We start from the raw sequence: 21,217 nt of genomic DNA, 5'->3' as shown, positions 1-21,217 counted from the left end.
CGCCCAAATCTGTCAAAAATAAGCCCAGTGCGTTTCTATGGGTTGATTTTGGACCTAAACTTGTCATCTCGTCATTATATACAGATCTGCGGTATCTTTGAATGAAGCAGCACAGGCCAAAAAGGTCTTGATAAAATAAAATGGGGCAGAAAGAAACTTCACCCGGATACATCAACCTCAAAAAATACAATATGGATCAGAGCAGTGAAGGAAAAGGAACCAAAAGCCATACCCAGCCTGCAACAGGTGCAAAGAGCAGTTCAATGCTCCATCCTGTGCCTAATACTACACTTTCCTGGCTAACGTCAGAAAGGTTAGGGTTACGCAGAGTGTGTTTTAAGCTGGGCAATACATTGGAGAGCTGCTGCCTGTTCAACTAGGCTACACCCGAGTCACACTGACACCTCTCTGATACAGCGCCCAGCAGGTAATCTCCTTTTGTACACTGAACCAGGGAAGCCAGGGAAGCTGAAGGAGAGCAGTGGGCTAGTGTTACAGGAATAGCAGCACCAGTGTGTCACCAGTGATTATGTTATGGCATGGTGTCTGTTTCTGCTATAGCAAAGTTCTACCCATTGTATGCCTTAGATTTCCATTGGTTGTCATCCTCTATGGCCCTTGTTTCATCTGCTATTGTTTGTCAATGTAAGGAGGAATCCTTGCACCTTCAATCACACCAGATTTACCAAGTATTCAGGCAAACACAGGAGATTGTTGCGTAATTCAACCAACAATATGAAATGCTGTTTTTGGTTTCCCCTAGAAAACAACTGATTAACTGAGGAGAAGCCTGTAGGCTACATGCTACATACACATATCTGAGTGCACTACAGCAGATGCAGGGAATTGAAAGTTGATCACGATTATCCCCCATCCTGTTATCTATCCTCGGTGACAGTCTGTTTTTGCTTTAGCTGACATGTCAATGTTGAATACAGAAACAGTCCGGCACCAAGGCTACCTGAACCCCTTTCCTATTGGATAGTGCTATATTGACTAATGCAGTGCCACTCATTGACATCAGCAATATCCACAGTCACAACATAAGACCAACCCTTTAATAATGGGGACAGGCTATATCCTATTTCATATTGTGAAATCTCCCCAACTGTCTAGATCAGTGTTTCCCAACTCCGGTCCTCGAGTACCCCCAACAGCAGCAGCACACATTTCTGTTGAATCCCAGGACAAAAAAAAAACGGATTTAACTTGTCAAAGGATTTATGATTAGTTGGCGAGTAGAATCAGGTGTGCTTGTCATGGGCCACACGAAACATATGTACTGTTGGGGGTACTCGAGGACCGGAGTTGGCAAACACTGGTCTAGATTAAAGGGAAAGTATAAACCTATACGTGTTTGAACAGCAGGCACAAGGGTTTCCACTAGTTACCCCAGCCACAAAGTCTAAATTGGCTATAGGCTGTCATAATTTAATGTATGATAACAAAAACGTGCTTTTTGGTCTTCATTTAAGGTTATGGTTAGGCATAAGGTTAGCAGTATGGTTAAGGTTAGGTTTAAATTCACATTTTAAGAAGATAAATTGTAGAAATGTCCCGTGTAGCTCAGTTGGTAGAGCATGGCGTTTGCAACGCCAGGGTTGTGGGTTCGTTTCCCACGGGGGACCAGTATGAAAAAAAAAAAATGTATGCACTCACTAACTGTAAATCGCTCTGGATAAGAGCGTAAATGTAAATGGGATTAATGACTTTGTGGCTGTGGTAAGTAGTAACGACCAGCCACAACTCCGATATAAAGTGTGTTTTCTCAATGTTGCCGTGATGTCACGTGTCCTACTTATATCCGTACACTCGAAACAACCTCATCATTACGAGACTTCTATTCGATCAAATAAGCCACACATAGCAAATAAGCCATTACATTTTCGTGTTAGCCAAATTCGACACTCTCATTGACCTCTATACAAAAACTCCTAGCTTGGTGAGCGAAAAAAACGAAACAACGCCACATGTTGGAGAATAAAGATTTTGGCCCAGTTATCGCTCTCCCATAACCTCCTCCTCTCTGCTTGAAATGAATACCTAAGGACAGTACGTTTTCCGAGTTGCTGTCGGAGTTGCGACACCGCTGAATTGAACTGGCAGTTGCAGTTGCAGTTGGCAGTCCAAACTTCATGTAAGTTCAACCATTTAATGTCATTATTTAAGCTAAACAGTATAACACATTTGATCGTAATAATGTTCACTTTCATATTCGTTTTCTGTCCAGTGTTTTATTTGTGGCTTTGTATGGTTTATTGTGGCTTGATCAAACATAATACATCTATCTTGAATAAGCTATTGGGTTAGAAGTATATGTTTGAAAATCAAATAAACGTCCAAAAGTATTTAGAAAACAATTATGCGTATGTTAAATGTGAGTGTCAGGTGTGAACCATAGGCGATACGTCGCACAACAAATGTTAAATGAAAGTGAAACTTCGTTTTTGCGTACGGAACAGTGTATGTAATTTTTATGTGATATAAAATTGTTGGCCTTCTAATAAACAAACGAATCATCCACAATGTGTGCTGCCAGAGAAGATACATATACGGGGTTCAGTTGACAACATAAATGATGGTTTATGCGAGTTCTACATGCTGTTAGTTTTTAACTGTTGCATTTTTTTATGCGCATGTTGGCCTACTTGTTTTCATTTTGCTATATTCTCAATTTCAGAGCTCACAATGGAGAGCGTCGAAAGTGCAGCCAACATGGAATTGTCAACAACCTTTTCCCAGGTTGTATTTCAGGAAATCCCCCACTCCTATGCGCCAAATCTTGCCGTGATTTGCTGCTACACTCTGACAGCAGCCATTCAACAGAACCCCAGAGACTGGGTGGGGATATTCAAAGTGAGATTATAGATATTTTGTCATGATCTGTTTCATCAGAGATTATGATATGGATTGTATTAGTTGACCAGTAGAAATTGATTTGATTATTTCCAGAAAGGAAATAATAACCTAATATATTAAACAATAGATATCCACAGTCTATAATCCCTCCCAATTGTCAGTCAGTCATGATTGTGTTATAACTGATGTTGTGCTGATTGTGTTATAACTGATGTTGTGCAGGTGGGCTGGAGCACCACAAAGGATTATTACACATTTGTGTGGGTAGAACCATCATTGGATCCGATGAAACAGGATCCAAACAGAAAACAAGTGGTTTTTAGTGGTAAGACAATGTGTGCATTTTATCCTCAAAACGTTTCAACTGACATGAACTTTGATATGAATGATCGTGATCAATTTAGGTTAATTATTTTTTGATGATAGCTATAGGCCCATGTTAATTTCTTAATTCTATATACAAATAATGTAAATTGCATTTTCATTTGATATTAAAGTGATCAATATTATGCTGGGGATTACGCTGACAATGATATTGTTATTCTGATAGCATACTACTTGCCAAAGGATGATGCAGAGTTCTATCAGTTCTGCTATGTTGATAGCAATGGCCAAGTGAGAGGAGCCAGCACCCCCTTTTGTTTTAAAACCTCAGGGGAACAAAGCACAGATGGCAGCCTGGAAAACGACCTCTTGGTCATCACAACACAGGTACAATGCAATCCACCATACCTAACATTAAACATAGATTTGATTGTGTTTTAAAGACCATGCTTGAAATATTTGACTTAAAAATGCAGAACTTGTTGTTTGGCTTGCTTAGTGGCTGGGTCAAGGAGATTATGTCCCTCACAATAACATTTTAGCTAGAATTATCCATAGGAGAGGTTATGTATGTACATGATGTGCATTTCTGAATCTAGGAAAAGGTCGAGCAACGTGAGAGGGAGAAAGAAAAGCTGGTCATGGAGTTGGGGCAACTGAAAGAGCAAAATGAGATTTTGAGAGGAGTCCTGAAGGAGCAACAGCAAGAGATTGATTGCCTCAAGGTTTGTTTTCTAGTTGTTTGTTCCAACTGCTGCTAATTTATAGCCCCTAGTCATGTGTGAGAATGGAAATGAGAATGTGAGGTAACAGAATTGTAACATTATTTCTGCAGCTGTCTAACGAGGAACTATACCAGGCCGACGGGAACCTGGAGAAGCAGCAGCAGAATGCAAGAGAGCATGAAGAACTGACACATAAAGCTAAATCAATGGATGACTCCCACAAAGGACAGGAGGTAATATTTGGTCAATTTTGTGTCTACAACACAGTGATCACAAATCATCTGACAACTAAGAAACTGTTTCCTTACTGAAACATAAATGCTTTTCAACATAACTGGTGGAACTATACTTGATGGATAGATGGAACTAGCCAAACACAGTAATCAAATCAAATCACATTTTATTGGTCACATACACATATTTAGCAGATGTTATTTCGGGTGTAGCGAAATGCTTGTGTTCCTAGCTCCAACAGTGCAGTAGTAGCTTAACAATTCACAACTATACACAAATCTAAAAGTAAAATAATGGAATTAAGAAATATATAAATATTAGGACGAGCAATGTCGGAGTGGCATTGATTAAAATACAGTAGAATAGAATAGAATACAGTATATACATATGAGATGAGTAAAGCAGTATGTAAACATTATTAAAGTGACTAGTGTTCCATGTCCATAACCAGTAGAGGTTATCAACATGATTTGAGCATTTCTGAATCTAGGAACAGGTGGCGCAAAGTGAGATGGAGAAAGAAGAGCTGGCCATGGAGTTGGGGCAACTGAAAGAGCAAAATGAGACTCTGACAAGTGCCCTAAAGGAGCAACAGCAAGAGGTTGACCGCCTCAAGGTTTGTTTGAAAGTATTTTCTTTCCACCAGCAGTCTTACTTCTAGCCCCTAATCAGGTTGAGAGGATGATGAATTGTATATTGTTCCTGTAGGAATCAAAAGAGGAACTTGCACAGGTAGTGAGCAAACTGGAGCAACAGCAACATAATGCTAGAGAGCATGAAGAACTGACACAGAATGCCAAATCAATGGATGAATCACACATAGGACAGGAGGTAAGTGACGCAAACCAATTTCCCATTTGGGACTACTAAAGAACTACTACTACTGAGTGCATTTTGTCTTGTTTCTAACTGTTTCTTTCCATGAATGTCTGGAGTCTCTGACCCCAATTCATGAAAAATATTTGGTGAATATAGTGTCAAAACATGTGACAGCTGTTTGTATACCATCAATATTTTTCAATGAATCTTCTACTATTCCCCCCCCCCCCCCACTTTCTCTGTCTCCTTGTCATGTATCGAAGGGTGTTTTCACATAGTCCTCTTTAATAAAGTAGTCTAGTGTGTGGTGCGGGAATAATGACAAGCGAACCTGGGGAGCTTAGTGTTCACATTGGCCTAAAAAAGAGAACCGGCCTGCAGAATTCAAGCGAACCGAACTCAGACCACCTCTCGGAATGGTCTCAGTTCGGTTCACTTCGGGGGCTCTTTTGAGGGGTCTGAATTCCTTTGGAGTGTTCACAGAACATTAAGCAAACCGTAATGTATTCACAAAAATTGTCTGAAAGGGACCAAGTGTGAAAACACTAACTTGCTATTTCTCTTCACAAATGCCTGCAGTCTCTGACTCCTACTTGTGAGAAATATGAACGAGCATTGAGCAAGATCAAACAGCTGAAGAAGGAGCAAGTGGAGTTGAAAGGAAAGGTTGAGGTCCAAAGTCTGGAGATTGCACAGTGAGTACTTGTCTCGAGCAATCCATTCAATGGACATAGCTTTCTAGTCCAACACCTTTCCAGTCATATCATGATATCATCCTGTATATTATTATAATATATATATATATTTTTACACTTGTGTAACAATGTTGTTCCTCATGCCCCTGCGTCTGTGTAAACAGGCTGAGCCCAAGGCTCAGCAAATCTGAGCAGGAGTCTTACAGACTGAAGGATCACATTCAACTTCTACAGGTCAGCACACTCAGCAGAGTAATTGATGTAAATGAATGCCTGTAACACACATACAGTGGGGAAAAAAAGTATTTAGTCAGCCACCAATTGTGCAAGTTCTCCCACTTAAAAAGATGAGAGAGGCCTGTAATTTTCATCATAGGTACACGTCAACTATGACAGACAAAATGAGAAAAAAAATTCCAGAAAATCACATTGTAGGATTTTTAATAAATTTATTTGCAAATTATGGTGGAAAATAAGTATTTGGTCAATAACAAAAGTTTCTCAATACTTTGTTATATACCCTTTGTTGGCAATGACACAGGTCAAATGTTTTCTGTAAGTCTTCACAAGGTTTTCACACACTGTTGCTGGTATTTTGGCCCATTCCTCCATGCAGATCTCCTCTAGAGCAGTGATGTTTTGGGGCTGTCGCTGGGCAACACGGACTTTCAACTCCCTCCAAAGATTTTTTATGGGGTTGAGATCTGGAGACTGGCTAGGCCACTCCAGGACCTTGAAATGCTTCTTATGAAGCCACTCCTTCGTTGCCCGGGCGGTGTGTTTGGGATCATTGTCATGCTGAAAGACCCAGCCACGTTTCATCTTCAATGCCCTTGCTGATGGAAGGAGGTTTTCACTCAAAATCTCATGGCCCCATTAATTCTTTCCTTTACACGGATCAGTCGTCCTGGTCCCTTTGCAGAAAAACAGCCCCAAAGCATGATGTTTCCACCCCCATGCTTCACAGTAGGTATGGTGTTCTTTGGATGCAACTCAGCATTCTTTGTCCTCCAAACACGACGAGTTGAGTTTTTACCAAAAAGTTCTATTTTGGTTTCATCTGACCATATGACATTCTCCCAATCCTCTTCTGGATCATCCAAATGCACTCTAGCAAACTTCAGACGGGCCTGGACATGTACTGGCTTAAGCAGGGGGACACGTCTGGCACTGCAGGATTTGAGTCCCTGGCGGCTTAGTGTGTTACTGATGGTAGGCTTTGTTACTTTGGTCCCAGCTCTCTGCAGGTCATTCACTAGGTCCCCCCGTGTGGTTCTGGGATTTTTGCTCACCGTTCTTGTGATCATTTTGACCCCACGGGGTGAGATCTTGCGTGGAGCCCCAGATCGAGGGAGATTATCAGTGGTCTTGTAAGTCTTCCATTTCCTAATAATTGCTCCCACAGTTGATTTCTTCAAACCAAGCTGCTTACCTATTGCAGATTCAGTCTTCCCAGCCTGGTGCAGGTCTACAATTTTGTTTCTGGTGTCCTTTGACAGCTCTTTGGTCTTGGCCATAGTGGAGTTTGGAGTGTGACTGTTTGAGGTTGTGGACAGGTGTCTTTTATACTGATAACAAGTTCAAACAGGTGCCATTAATACAGGTAACGAGTGGAGGACAGAGGAGCCTCTTAAAGAAGAAGTTACAGGTCTGTGAGAGCCAGAAATCTTGTTTGTAGGTGACCAAATACTTATTTTCCACCATAATTTGCAAATCAATTCATAAAAAATCCTACAATGTGATTTTCTGGATTTTATTCTTCTAAATTTGTCTGTCATAGTTGACGTGTACCTATGATGAAAATTACAGGCCTCTCTCATCTTTTTAAGTGGGAGAACTTGCACAATTGGTGGCTGACTAAATACTTTTTTCCCCCACTGTATACTCTTTAAAAGACCTGTTGGCCAATTAATTTAGTGCTTCCATTGATGTGAAAAAAACATTTAATCACGGAATCTCATGTTGACCTTTTTCAGGTGGATCTCCAGAGCAGTGAGAAAGAGAAGGAGAAGCTTTCTGCGGAGTTGCACAAACTGCGTGGTCTCACACATGACCTGGAGGACTTGAAGACTGAGAACAAGGCCTTACACAGAAGCCTGTCAGAGCAGGAGCACCAGCCACAGCAGGAGATGGTGGACAGTGATTTGAAGGTGGGAACAAGTTGCTAAAATAACTATGTCCTTCCAATACACACCATTGTGAAATGTAATACTGTAGTCTTCTTGTGTGTGCCTCTAGGTACAATACCAAGCTCTTCTTGGCCAGCTGCAGGAGGCTCAGACACAGTTGCACCAGGAGCTGCATGCTTCCAACAACACACGTAGACGTGCAGAGCAAGCAGAGGGGGAACTGGAGAAGGTCAATGAGTGCATGAAGCTCATAACAATAAGGTCTACACAGGCGGAGCAGAAAACCAGCAAACTAGAGGTGCTTAGAGAATATCTTGGACGCTATTCCAATCCACAGACAGGGTCAGGGATATGATTTTTGCTTACCAATATGTTGTTTGTTCTGGGAAAGCAGTTGTGAGAGCAAATGAATATAAAACACACTAATCTTATTCTCTTGGCTGATCACAAGTTGCCTGTTCTCTCCTCTCAGATGCAACTTTTAGAGTTACACAGAATCATTGAGGAGAAAGAAAGCATGACAGAGATTGCTAAAGTAGAGAAAGAGGAGTTGTCCAGAGAAAATCAGGTGATTGCTATGAATTCTGATACTATTTACTAGTCATTTAATTATTTACTTTATAATAAAATTAGGGACATTTGCTTACCTTGGGGTTTTCACTGTTTTCCATCTGTCAGGAACTCAAAATAACTGTTGTGAGACTTCGCAAGGAGTTTGCTGACCTCCAGGCTGCTCCAGTGTCCATGCAGCATCCCAACCCTTATGGCTCTTCAACTGACCCCATCCCCACTGAGGAGCAGCAGCAGCAAGATGCACTGGCTGCCTCTCTCCACTTTGGGAACCCTTATGAGACCCCAGGTAATCCCAATACTCCAGCTGTTGGAAAGCCTCACATAAATATTCTTAAATGAGACATGAACGCCACTTGTGCCTCATGGACACACCTTCTTGAAAAATAACAAAACATGTTCAATTATGACTGACATGATTCTGTTTGCAGGCCCTGCGACAAACCCGGAGGAGGTATGTTAAGTAATTCCTATGGTATACATGGTATAAAGCAGATTAGATGTTTACAACAACATACACTAGTGGTTTGGGATCAAAGGGTTGGTTTCATAATGCTCTATCATTTCTGTGCTACAGTACAGTTAACTCTATCCAATCTAGATCCAATATTATTACCACTTATGACCTGTGTCTGTCCCATAGTTGTCCTTGAAATGTCGTCATTGCCATGAGTGCTTCCCTGGCATCACCCCGAATGAGCTGGAGCTGCACGAGGACAGCCACAGAGTGTGCCCCTTTTGCACCCTCATCTGTGACGGACTCGAGCAGACCAAGTATGAAGAACACGTCTACAGCCATGAGGTGTAGGGATGCCACATCCTCACAACCCAGAGAGTTGCTGAGAGTTGACTACTCATTAAAGAAAGCTGATACCTTACTAATTATATTAGGGGGGGGGGGGACAAATAAATACAGGCTAACAACCTATCCACGACATTATAAGACAAACATTTAAAGTCTCCTGTTAATTACTGTAAATGTCCTCTTACCTGGTGAAATAAGGGTTAATAATTTAATGTCTGGGAAATCCATAACTAATTGAATTTATCATATTGTTTTAGACACTTTGATGGCTAGGGTTAGGGTTGATTGTCAATTGTTAATTTCGAACATGGAGTACAAATTTGCCTCCATTGCTGATCGATAGGAATGTATTGAGTTGCTATTTAATGGTTTCCTAGGTTTACTCTATTGCTATTATCTTCTGAACTACTGTATGTTTACTTTGGCTAATTTCCCCTTAAACCTGCTGCTAATATATAAACGATGTGTTGCATAATAGAGTCAAATGATTAATGGTCAAATAATGCCCTCTGATAATGTAATGGTTGAAATTAGATTCATGTGGGAAGTTCAAACAACAAAGAAAGATGTCTTCACAGTTGTGTTGGCATGAAAACAAACATGGTTTTGTATCACAAACTGCAATATGCAAAGAAATCCTCTGATGTTTTAATAGAAGGTAATTGAATATAATGACAAATTAAATAAAAAATAAATCCATGATTGACAACTGTCACAGAAAACATCATTTGTAACCTAGTTTTCATCTCCACAATCGCTGAAGGGAAGCAATATCATGTGTACCTACCAATGATTTATATACATAATTGGTACCTACCCTTTAAGTTAAATACACCCCATTTCAATTCAGGATATTTCCAACAGGCACACATTGTTCATCAACAAGTTACCCTAACTTCCCACGTCCCAAAAATCCTATCTTAAGGCGTTATCTGATTGGCCTCCTCAGGTGTGACATCACGGGAAGTCAGCTCAGAAAAGAGGGCTGGCAGCCAATACTGTGGCTCTCCAGAAGCTTGGGAATCCAACCACGCCAAGCCCTCTTTCAACAGGTGATCCTAGGACAACAAGGAGTGTGTATGTTAGGATTGTGGTGAGCTAACATCAAATCAAGAACCATGATTCTATAGTCCTTTGTCAGTCCTAATTGTCTTCTAACCATTTTCTTCTGTAAAATATCCTCCTAAAGACTCTTGGCAGAATAATTTCAACAGCCAAAATAGGGTTGGTTTCATAATGCCGCTTTGCATTTCCTCTGTAGGAGACTTACCAGCACATGACAGGCCCGCTCTCGCTCCCACTTGAGACTCTCTCTGATCTCACTTACTGAAACGTAGCCCTTCTTCTGCAAATTGGCAGAAAAACAAATATTCATGACACCTGGCACCATATTTGCAGCCCTCTAAATGACTCAGCAAAAGTAACAGTGCAGCATGTTCTGAATCCAAGCATGATGTTGACAACTGCTCACAAGAAATATCTAACAGTGCCCCTCTTTAATCTTACAATCAGTATTCTGAGACATTTTTGTTAAGTCATTTAGCCTAATTACTGATGAGGCAGACACACAATACAGATTCAAGAGGTGAAATGAAGGATTACCTCAGCCAGCTGAAGTACCACAGTGTGGTCCATGTTGAGCTCTGCTGGCACTGACTGCACGAGGTAAGAGCCTCCAACAGGAATCATCCCAAAGCCGTTCCCCATGACTTTCAGCTTCTTTATGGCCCGCACCAAGTCATCTCTGGAGTGGAGAGTAGAGATACAATTTCAACTTCAAAATGAAATTGCACGAAAGTTGATGAATGAATATCAATATGTTTGCCTTTAGTATTTATTAGGATCCCCAATTAGCTGCTACCGAGGCAGCTGCTACTCTTCCTGGAGTCCAAACAGGAAACACAACAACAAATAAAATACATAATATACATAGCACTACAGTGCCTTGCAAAAGTTTTCATCCCCCTTGGGAGTTTTTCCTATTTTGTTGCATTACAACCTGTAATTTAAATTGATTTTTATTTGGATTTCATTTAATGGACATACATACACAAAATAGTCCAAATTGGTGAAGTGAAATGAAAAAAATAACTTGTTTCAAAAAATTCTACAAAATAAATAATGTATTCACCCCCTTTGCTATGAAGCCCCTAAATAAGATCTGGTGCAACCAATTACCTTCAGAAGTCAAATAATTAGTTAAATAAAGTCCACCTGTGTGCAATCTAAGTATCACATGATCTGTCACATGATTTCAGTATATATATACACCTGTTCTGAAAGGCCCCAGAGTCTGCAACACCACTAAGCAAGGGGCACCATGAAGACCAAGGAGCTCTGCAAACAGGTCAGGGACAAAGTTGTGGAGAAGTACAGATCAGGGTTGGGTTATAAAAAAATATCAGAAACTTTAAAAATCCCACGGAGCACCATTAAATCCATTATTTAAAAAATGGAAAGAATATGGCACCACAACAAACCTGCCAAGAGAGGGCCACCCACCAAAACTCACGGACCAGGCAAGGAGGGCATTAATCAGAGAGGCAACAAAGACACCAAAGATAACCCTGAAGGAGCTGCAAAGCTCCACAGCGGAGATTGGCTGAAGAGTCGTGGATGAACGACGACATGGATAACCTACAGCTGGCGGGATATACGCTACATCGGCAGGATAGAACGGCTGGAATATGTTCCGGGATTCTTCCGATAGCATTGAGGAGTACACCACATCAGTCACTGGCTTCATCAATAAGTGCATCGATGACGTCGTCCCCACAGTAACCGTACGTACTTACCCAACCAGAAGCCATGGATTACAGGCAACATCCGCACTGAGCTAAAGGGTAGAGCTGCCGCTTTCAAGGAGCGGGACTCTAACCTGGACGCTTATAAGAAATCCCGCTATGCCCTCTGACGAACCATCAAACAGGCAAAGAGTCAATACAGGACTAAGATTGAATCGTACTACACCGGCTCTGAAGCTCGTTGGATGTGGCAGGGCTTGAAAACTATTACAGACTACAAAGGGAAGCACAGCTGCGAGCTGCCCAGTGACACAAGCCTACCAGACGAGCCAAATCACTTCTATGCTCGCATCGAGGCAAGCAACACTGAAGCATGCATGAGAGCATCAGCTGTTCCGGATGACTATTACATTTACATTTTAGTCATTTAGCAGACGCTCTTATCCAGAGCGACTTACAGTTAGTGAGTGCATACATTTTCATACTGGCCCCCCGTGGGAATCGAACCCACAACCCTGGCGTTGCAAACGCCATGCTCTACCAACTGAGCTACACACCAACTGAGCTACACGGGAGACTATGTGATCACGCTCTCCATAGCCGATGTGAGTAAGACTTTTAAGCAGGTCAACATTCACAAGGCCGCAGGGCCAGACGGATTACCAGGACGTGTACTCCGAGCATGCACTGACCAACTGGCAAGTGTCTTCACTGACATTTTCAACATGTCCCTGACTGAGTATGTAATAACAACATGTTTAAAGCAGACCACCATAGTCCCTGTGGCCAAGGACACTAAGATAACCTGCCTAAATGACTACCGACCCATAGCACTCACGTCTGTAGCCATGAAGTGCTTTGAAAGGCTTGTCATGGCTCACAACACCATTATCCCAGAAACCCTAGACCCACTCCAATTTGCATACCACCCCAACAGATCCACAGATGATGCAATCTCTATTGCACTCCACACTGCCCTTTCCCACCTGGACAAGAGGAACACCTACGTGAGAATGTTATTCATTGACTACAGCTCAGCGTTCAACACCATAGTGCCCTCAAAGCTCATCACTAAGCTAAGGACCCTGGGACTAAACACCTCCCTCTGCAACTGGATCCTGGACTTCCTGAATGGCTGGCCCTAGGTGGTAAGGGTAGGTAACAACACATCTGCCATGCTGATCCTCAACACAGGGGCCCCTCAGGGGTGCGTGTTCAGTCCCCTCCTGTACTCCCTGTTCACCCATGACTGCATGACCAGGCACGACTCCAACACCATCATTAAGTTTGCCGACGACACAATAGTGGTAGGCCTGATCACCGACAACGATGAGACAGCCTATAGGGAGGAGGTCAGAGACCTGGTCGTGTGGTGCCAGGATAACAACCTCTCCCTCAACGTGATCAAGACAAAGGAGATGATTGTGGACTACAGGAAAGAAAAGAGGACTGAGCACACCCCCATTCTCATCAACAGGCTGTAGTGGAACAGGTTAAGAGCTACCCCAAGAGACTTGCAGCTGTAATTCAAGTTCAGTTTTTTTGTCTTATTTCTTGTATCTTCAATAAATCTTCAAAATATTTTGCATCTTCAAAGTGGTAGGCATGTTGTGTAAATAAAATGATACAAACCCCCAAAAAATCAATTTTAATTCCAGGTTGTAAGGCAACAAAATAGGAAAAATGCCAAGGGGGGTGAATACTTTCGCAAGCCACTGTACATTTACATTACAATTTAGCCATTCAGCAGATGCTCCCATCCAGAGCGACCCACAGCTAGTGCATTCATTTTAAGATTGCCAGGCGAGACAATCACATATCGAAGTCATATCCCAACCACGTATCACATACATAATATAATGCAAAATACAATACAAAATGCATAAACATGTCTGTCTCTCTTCACAGGTGTTCTTTTATCTGTTTTTTTATATAAATCTTGTTTATTTGCAAGCTTGAGTTACCTTGAGTTCCATTTAGTCATGGCTCTATTTAATACTGTGTGTTTCCCAGCCTCTGTTCTGGACCTGGGGACTGTGAAGAGACCTCTGGTTGCATGTCTTGTGTGATACCGATGAGTGTCCGAACGGTGTGCCAAATGCTTGAATAGACAGTTCGGTACCTTCAACACATCAACACGGTGCACAAAGACCAATAGTGATGCAGTCAATTTCTCCTCAACTTTGAGCCAGGAGATTGACATGCATGTCATTGACATTCGCCCATCGTGTACATCTAAGTGCAATCAATACGTGTTTCTCTGTTTTGGACCAACTGCAATTTGCCTATGTCCTTCTTCGCCTCACCCGACCACACAACTGCACAGTAGTTCAAGTGCGTCAAAACTAGGGCCTGTAGGACCTGTCTGGTTGACTGGGATATCAAGAAAGCAGAGCAAGGCCTTATCATGGACAGACCTCTTCCCATTTTAGTAACCATTGAGTCTACAGTGCATTCAGAAAGTATTCAGACCCCTTGACCTTTTCCACATTTTGTTTTGTTACAGCCTTATTCTAAAATGGACTAAATAGTTTTTTCCCCTCATCAATACTCCATAATGACAAAGCAAAAACAGGTTTTTAGAAATGTTTACTAATTTATTAAAAATTAAAAAACAGATACCTTATTTACATAAGTATTCAGACTCTTTGCTATGAGACTCGAAATTGAGCTCAGGTGCATCCTGTTTCAATTGATCATCCTTGAGATGTTTCTGCAACTTGATTGGAGTCCACCTGTGGTAAATTCAATTGATTGGACATGATTTGGAATGGCACACACCTGTCTATGTAAGGTCCCACAGTTGACAGCGCATGGATTGTGTCAAGGCACAGATCTTGGGAAGGGTACCAAAACATTTCTGCAGCATTGAAGGTCCCCAAGAACACAGTGGCCTCCATCATTCCTAAATGGAAGAAGTTTGGAACCACCAAGACTCTTCCTAGAGCTGGCCGCCCGGCCAAACTGAGCAGTCGGGGGAGACGGGCCTTGGTCAGGGAGTTCCTCTGTGGAGATGGGAGAACCTTCCAGCTTGTAGCGTCATACCCAAGAAGACTCGAGGCTGTAATCGCTGCCAAAGGTGCTTCAACAAAGTACTGACTAAAGGGTCTGAATACTTATGTAAATGTACTACATTTTTTATTTTATTTTTTATAAAAATAGCTAAAATGTCTAAACCTGTTTTTCCTTTGACATTATAGGGTATTATCAGTAGATTGATGAGGATTATATATATTTTTAAAATCCATTTAGAATAAGGCTTTCAGAATGCACTGTATATGTTTTGACCATGATAGCTCGTTTAGTCTCTTCAACTTGCTCAATAGCCACACTATTCAATGATAGATAGATGAGGTTTAGGGTTGAGCGAATGATTTGTCCCAAAAATGATGCTTTTAGTTTTTGAGGTATGTAATGCCAGCCTATTGCTAGTTACCCATTCTAAAACTGACTGGAGCTCTATGTTAAGGGTGTCAGTTATTTATTTTACTGATGCAGCCGAAGGTGTATACTGTTGAGTCATCTGCGTACATGGACAAACAGGCTTTATTCAAGGTCAATGGAAGGTCATTACTAAACACAGAAAACAATAATAGCCCAAGCCGGCTGCCCTGCGGTATGCCACACTCAACCGTATTTGCATTACAGAGACTTCCATGTGTTCTATTGGATAGGTAACTGTCCATCCATGATAAGGCAGAGGATGTTAATCCGTAACACCTACGTTTTTTTCAGCAATATGTTATGATCAATGATATCAAAGGCTGCACTGATGTCTAACAACACAGCTCCCACAATCTTCTTATCAATTTCTTTCAGCCAATCATCAGTCATTTGTGTCAGTGCCGAGCATGTTGAATGCCCTTCCCTATAAGCATGCTGAAAGTCTGTTGTTCATTTGTTTTCTGTAAAATAACATTGTATTTGGTCGAACATTACATTTTTGCTAAGCACCAGTAACAGGCTGATTGTTTGAACCATTAAAGGGTGCTTTGCTATTTTGGAGCAGCGGAATGACCTTTGCCTCCCTCCAGGCCTGAGGGCACACTCCGTCTTCTAGGCTTAGATTGAAGCTGTGGCAAATAGGAGTCGCAATGTATTTTAATTTTTTACTTTACCTTTATTTAACTAGGCAAGTCAGTTAAGAACAAATTCTTATTTACAATGACGGCCTACACCGGCCAAACCCGGACGACGCTGGGCCAATCGTGCGGCGTCCTATGGGACTCCCAATCACGGACGGTTGTGATACAGCCTGGAATCGAACCAGGGGGTCTGTAGTGACGCCTCAAGCACTGAGATGCAGTGCCTTAGACCGCTGCGCCACTCGGGAGCCCGTAACACCTATTCCGCTACCAACCTCAGTCATTTGCCATCCAGGTTGTCGGTTCCAGATGGTTTGTCCTTATTTAAAGATAGCAATAATTGTTCACCTCTTCCACACTAACTTTGCAGAATTTAAAGCTACAGTGCTTGTCTTTCATTATTTGGTCCGTTATGCATGAATATGAAGGCTCATAATTAGTTGTTTGCATGTCATGCCTAAGTTTGCTTATCTTGCCAACAAAAAAGTTATTAAAGTGATTGGCAATATCAAAGGGTTTTGTTATGAATGAGCCATCAACCTCAATGAAGGATGGAGCCGAGTTAGCTTTTCTGCCTAGAATTTCATTTAAGGTACTCCAGAGCTTTTTACTATCATTCTTTATATAATGTATCTTTGTTTAATAGTATAGTTTCTTCTTCTTTTTGTTTAGTTACGTGATTTTTCAATTTACTGTATGTTTGCCAATCTGCTGTGTTGCCAGACTTATTTGCCATTCCCTTAGCCTCATCCATACAGTTTTTCCATTCATCATCTATCCATGGAGATTTGGCTGTTTTAACAGTAAGTTTATTTATGAGCTCATGCCTGTCAGTAACCGGAAGAAGCAATTTCATAAATGATTCAAGTGCAGCGTCAGGATGTTCCTCATTACACACATTAGACCAACAAATATTTTTCACATCTTCAAAATAGGAATCATTGTAAAACCTCTTATTAGATCGCTTATTGACTATTTTGGGTCCAGTCTTTGGAACTTTGGTTTTCCTAGCTATGACTATTATATTATGATCACTACATCCGATAGGTGTGGACACTGCTTTAGAGCAGATTTCTGAAGCATTAGTAAAGATGTGGTCAATACAAGTGGATGATTTAGTTCCTGTTCTGTTTGTAAATACCCTGGTAGGTTGACAGATAACCTGAATCAGGTTGCAGGCACTGGTTACAATTTAAAGCTTTTTCTTGAGTGGACAGCTTGATTAAAGCCAGTCAATATTTAGGTCACCCAGAAAAGAAACCTCTATCACATACATTATCAAGCATTTCACACATACAGTGGGGAAAAAAAGTATTTAGTCAGCCACTAATTGTGCAAGTTCTCCCACTTAAAAAGATGAGAGAGGCCTGTAATTTTCATCATAGGTACACGTCAACTATGACAGACAAATTGAGAAAAATAAATCCAGAAAATCACATTGTAGGATTTTTAATGAATTTATTTGCAAATTATGGTGGAAAATAAGTATTTGGTCACCTACAAAACAAGGAAGATTTCTGGCTCTCACAGACCTGTAACTTCTTCTTTAAGAGGCTCCTCTGTCCTCCACTCGTTACCTGTATTAATGGCACCTGTTTGAACTTGTTATCAGTATAAAAGACACCTGTCCACAACCTCAAACAGTCACACTCCAAACTCCACTATGGCCAAGACCAAAGAGCTGTCAAAGGACACCAGAAACAAAATTGTAGACCTGCACCAGGCTGGGAAGATTGAATCTGCAATAGGTAAGCAGCTTGGTTTGAAGAAATCAACTGTGGGAGCAATTATTAGGAAATGGAAGACATACAAGACCACTGATAATCTCCCTCGATCTGGGGCTCCACGCAAGATCTCACCCCGTGGGGTCAAAATGATCACAAGAACGGTGAACAAAAATGAGCAAAAATCCCAGAACCACACAGGGGGACCTAGTGAATGACCTGCAGAGAGCCGGGACCAAAGTAACAAAGCCTACACACTACGCCGCCAGGAACTCAAATCCTGCAGTGCCAGACGTGTCCCCCTGCTTAAGCCAGTACATGTCCAGGCCCGTCTGAAGTTTGCTAGAGTGCATTTGGATGATCCAGAAGAGGATTGGGAGAATGTCATATGGTCAGATGAAACCAAAATAGAAAGTTTTGGTAAAAACTCAACTCGTCGTGTTTGGAGGACAAAGAATGCTGAGTTGCATCCAAAGAACACCATACCTACTGTGAAGCATGGGGGTGGAAACATCATGCTTTGGGGCTGTTTTTCTGCAAAGGGACCAGGACGACTGATCCGTGTAAAGGAAAGAATGAATGGGGCCATGTATCGTGAGATTTTGAGTGAAAACCTCCTTCCATCAGCAAGGTCATTAAAGATGAAACGTGGCTGGGTCTTTCAGCATGACAATGATCCCAAACACACCGCCCGGGCAACGAAGGAGTGGCTTCGTAAGAAGCATTTCAAGGTCCTGGAGTGGCCTAGCCAGTCTCCAGATCTCAACCCCATAGAAAATCTTTGGAGGGAGTTGAAAGTCTGTTGCCCAGCGACAGCCCCAAAACATCACTGCTCTAGAGGAGATCTGCATGGAGGAATGGGCCAAAATACCAGCAACAGTGTGTGAAAACCTTGTGAAGACTTACAGAAAACGTTTGACCTGTGTCATTGCCAACAAAGGGTATATAACAAAGTATTGAGAAACTTTTGTTATTGACCAAATACTTATTTTCCACCATCATTTGCAAATAAATTCACTAAAAATCCTACAATGTGATTTTCTGGAATTTTTTTCCTCATTTTGTCTGTCATAGTTGACGTGTACCCATGATGAAAATTACAGGCCTCTCTCATCTTTTTAAGTGGGAGAACTTGCACAATTGGTGGCTGACTAAATACTTTTTTTCCCCACTGTATTATCCAAAAACTGACTGTTAGCACTTGGTGGTCTATAGCAACTTCCCACAAGAATAGGGTTTAGGTGAGGCAAGTGAACCAGTAGCCATATTACTTCAACAGCTGTTGACATGAGATCCTCTCTAATATTAAATATGATAATAAATGTTGACTTTCTGCATTACTTAGGAGAGAATTTAATATATAATTTCAGATATCTGTCCGATGGTACTCACTGGCTCACATCCTGAGCAAATTTCCCCCTTCCCTTCAACACTCTGTGATGGAGTTCGTCCAGGGTAATAAGTCCTAAAACACAGAGATCGAACACCAATGAAAGACACATTTCAAAATTCAGTGTTTTGCTATGATTTTGATGATGTTCCAAAGAAGCCTCACCTCCATTTCTGTGTTTCAGGGCCAGGCATACTTCAATGATCTGCACACCTAGCTCATAATAGAAGTCACCCACACCAAGCATCTCTGACCAAAAGCCTTTGCCAGCTGTCAATGACACAGAACACACTTAATTGTTTGCATTTCAATTCCTTGAATAAATACAACGTATGAGTAACCACATGCTTTAAAAAGGAGTAAGGGACATCTTAATGAGCTATTAATGCAGAGCAAAAACAACTTCAATTTTAACAAACACAGTTGTGATTCTCACAGGCAAGTGGGTCAACTCCAATGGTGGCACACATGTCCTGAAACTGGACCCGGAACTGGGAACTCTTACGAATCTCTTGTTTGTGCTTGCTGGCAAATTCCTCAAGGTTAGATTTGAAGGTCTCCAGCTGTTTTGACATCTGAAAGACTTATGATGTTTAGATATTTCCAAAATGGCAGCAGCTTGACTAACTACATGGATTGAATAACATTCCAAAGAAGACACACTTGCACACCCACACATCAGCTCAGTTGGTAGAGTATGGCGCTGCTCGGCTATGAAAAGCCAACTGACATTTACTCCTGAGGTGTTATTGCACCCTCTATAACCACTGTGGTTATTACCTGACCCTGCCGGTCATCTATGAACGTTTAAACATCTTGCAGATCAATCTGGCCTAAATAGCCGTACTCTTATAATCTCCACCCTGCACAGCCAGAAGAGGACTGGTTCCCCTCTAGGTTTCTTCCTTGGTTCATTCCTTACTAGGGAGTTTTTCCTAGCCAGTGTGCTTCTACATCTGCATTGCTTGCTCTTTGGGGTTTTAGGATAGGTATCTGTATAACACTTTGTGACACTTACTTTTGTGAAATGGGCGTTATAAAATACATTTGATTGATTGATTGCAACGCCAGGATAGTGGGTTGGATTCCAGGGACCACCCGTACGTGAAATGTATGCACACATGACTAAATCGCTTTGGATTAAAGTGTCTGCTAAATGGCATATATTATTATAATTGAGCTTACCTGAACAATTTGATCCTCAGCTAACACTGTCCCCCTCTCTTTATACTTGGCCTACAACAAATAAGTGTTTTGGATAAGATGGTTGTATTTCTTGCTTCCAATGAAAATGGCTGCAATGCCTTAGCTTCATTATTTACATTTTGTAGATGGGCCCATTCATCTAGACAACATGTTACCTCTGCAAGCTTCTTTTTGGCGATAGCTCCCGCACCTACTCCTCTCCTATGCATATTGTTGATGTCAAAAAATGACTAGCTAGCTAGCAAAAGGTTGACACTACTATTGTTATGCTAACGTTAGCTAGTTTACAGTTGCACGGTTAACGTAATTTGTTAGGTCGCGAGCTGCTTTTTGCCTAGTGCAGCCATGTGATAGCTCTCAGCATTCCGTTCTTATTCAATAATAATTTCCATGCACACAACTCTGAAATCGACTAATTTCGCACTCTTCGTGAAACTTGAGAGCTAGTAAGCTCTATGCTTAGTTTAAGAATCCGGAAGTAACTTCTGAGTTTAATGAGATATGGTACTGCCTCCACGAGAGACTTCTTCTTCTGTGGATTTTACATGGCGGTTGGCAACCAACTTTAAGGTGCATTACTGCCACCAACTGGAGTGCAGTGTGGACTAGAGACCGTGAAGGTCTAAATCCTACCCAATATTCTCGTCTCCCTACTCCTCAAATCTAATAACAACCACTCCATTCCCCCCGATTTTTTTTTTTAAAATAAAAATAAAAATAAAAAATATATATATATATATTTTTTTTATAAAATATATAAAAAAACAAAAAAATTCAAACAAAATAAAATAAAATATATATCACTCCATTTCCCTCCAATATTTCTGGCACTGAAAAAGAACGTTTCACCTCCTCTTGACACCTACATTTTAACGATTTAGCAGACACTCTTAGCAGACACATGAACT

General features: G+C 41.3%; 2 protein-coding genes across 3 annotated transcripts; one reads left to right on the top strand and one right to left on the bottom strand.

Moving 5' to 3' along the window:
* Nucleotides 1-1,781: 1,781 nt before the first annotated feature.
* LOC311136406 (uncharacterized protein) lies at nucleotides 1,782-9,862 on the top strand. The gene is made up of 16 exons (XM_084170524.1): nucleotides 1,782-2,137; nucleotides 2,681-2,856; nucleotides 3,082-3,184; nucleotides 3,410-3,570; nucleotides 3,783-3,908; nucleotides 4,019-4,141; nucleotides 4,633-4,758; nucleotides 4,851-4,973; nucleotides 5,541-5,656; nucleotides 5,821-5,890; nucleotides 7,633-7,806; nucleotides 7,895-8,083; nucleotides 8,258-8,353; nucleotides 8,464-8,644; nucleotides 8,787-8,809; nucleotides 8,999-9,862. Exons 2-16 carry the CDS (start codon nucleotides 2,689-2,691, stop codon nucleotides 9,161-9,163), a joined length of 1,944 nt encoding a protein of 647 aa, XP_084026650.1. The 5' UTR covers nucleotides 1,782-2,137; nucleotides 2,681-2,688; the 3' UTR covers nucleotides 9,164-9,862.
* On the bottom strand, nucleotides 9,787-20,845 carry LOC311136495 (vacuolar-sorting protein SNF8). 2 transcript variants are annotated; one of them, XM_084170641.1, is made up of 8 exons: nucleotides 20,465-20,845; nucleotides 20,289-20,339; nucleotides 19,540-19,678; nucleotides 19,269-19,373; nucleotides 19,106-19,178; nucleotides 10,763-10,904; nucleotides 10,431-10,505; nucleotides 9,787-10,218 (listed from the first exon to the last, which is right to left on the bottom strand). In XM_084170641.1, the coding sequence occupies exons 1-8, from the start codon at nucleotides 20,516-20,518 to the stop codon at nucleotides 10,081-10,083; spliced, it is 777 nt and encodes a 258-aa protein (XP_084026767.1). In that variant the 5' UTR covers nucleotides 20,519-20,845; the 3' UTR covers nucleotides 9,787-10,080. The 2 variants fall into 2 exon arrangements, with proteins under 2 accessions (XP_084026767.1, XP_084026766.1); XM_084170640.1 differs by having other exon boundaries at nucleotides 20,426-20,788.
* Nucleotides 20,846-21,217: the final 372 nt, after the last annotated feature.

The sequence above is a fragment of the Coregonus lavaretus genome, assembly GCF_964263955.1.
Source record: "Coregonus lavaretus genome assembly, chromosome: 1".
Lineage (NCBI taxonomy): Eukaryota > Metazoa > Chordata > Actinopteri > Salmoniformes > Salmonidae > Coregonus > Coregonus lavaretus.
The sequence above is the reverse complement of the archived record's forward strand: the minus strand, read 5'-3'. Positions and strand labels throughout refer to the sequence as shown.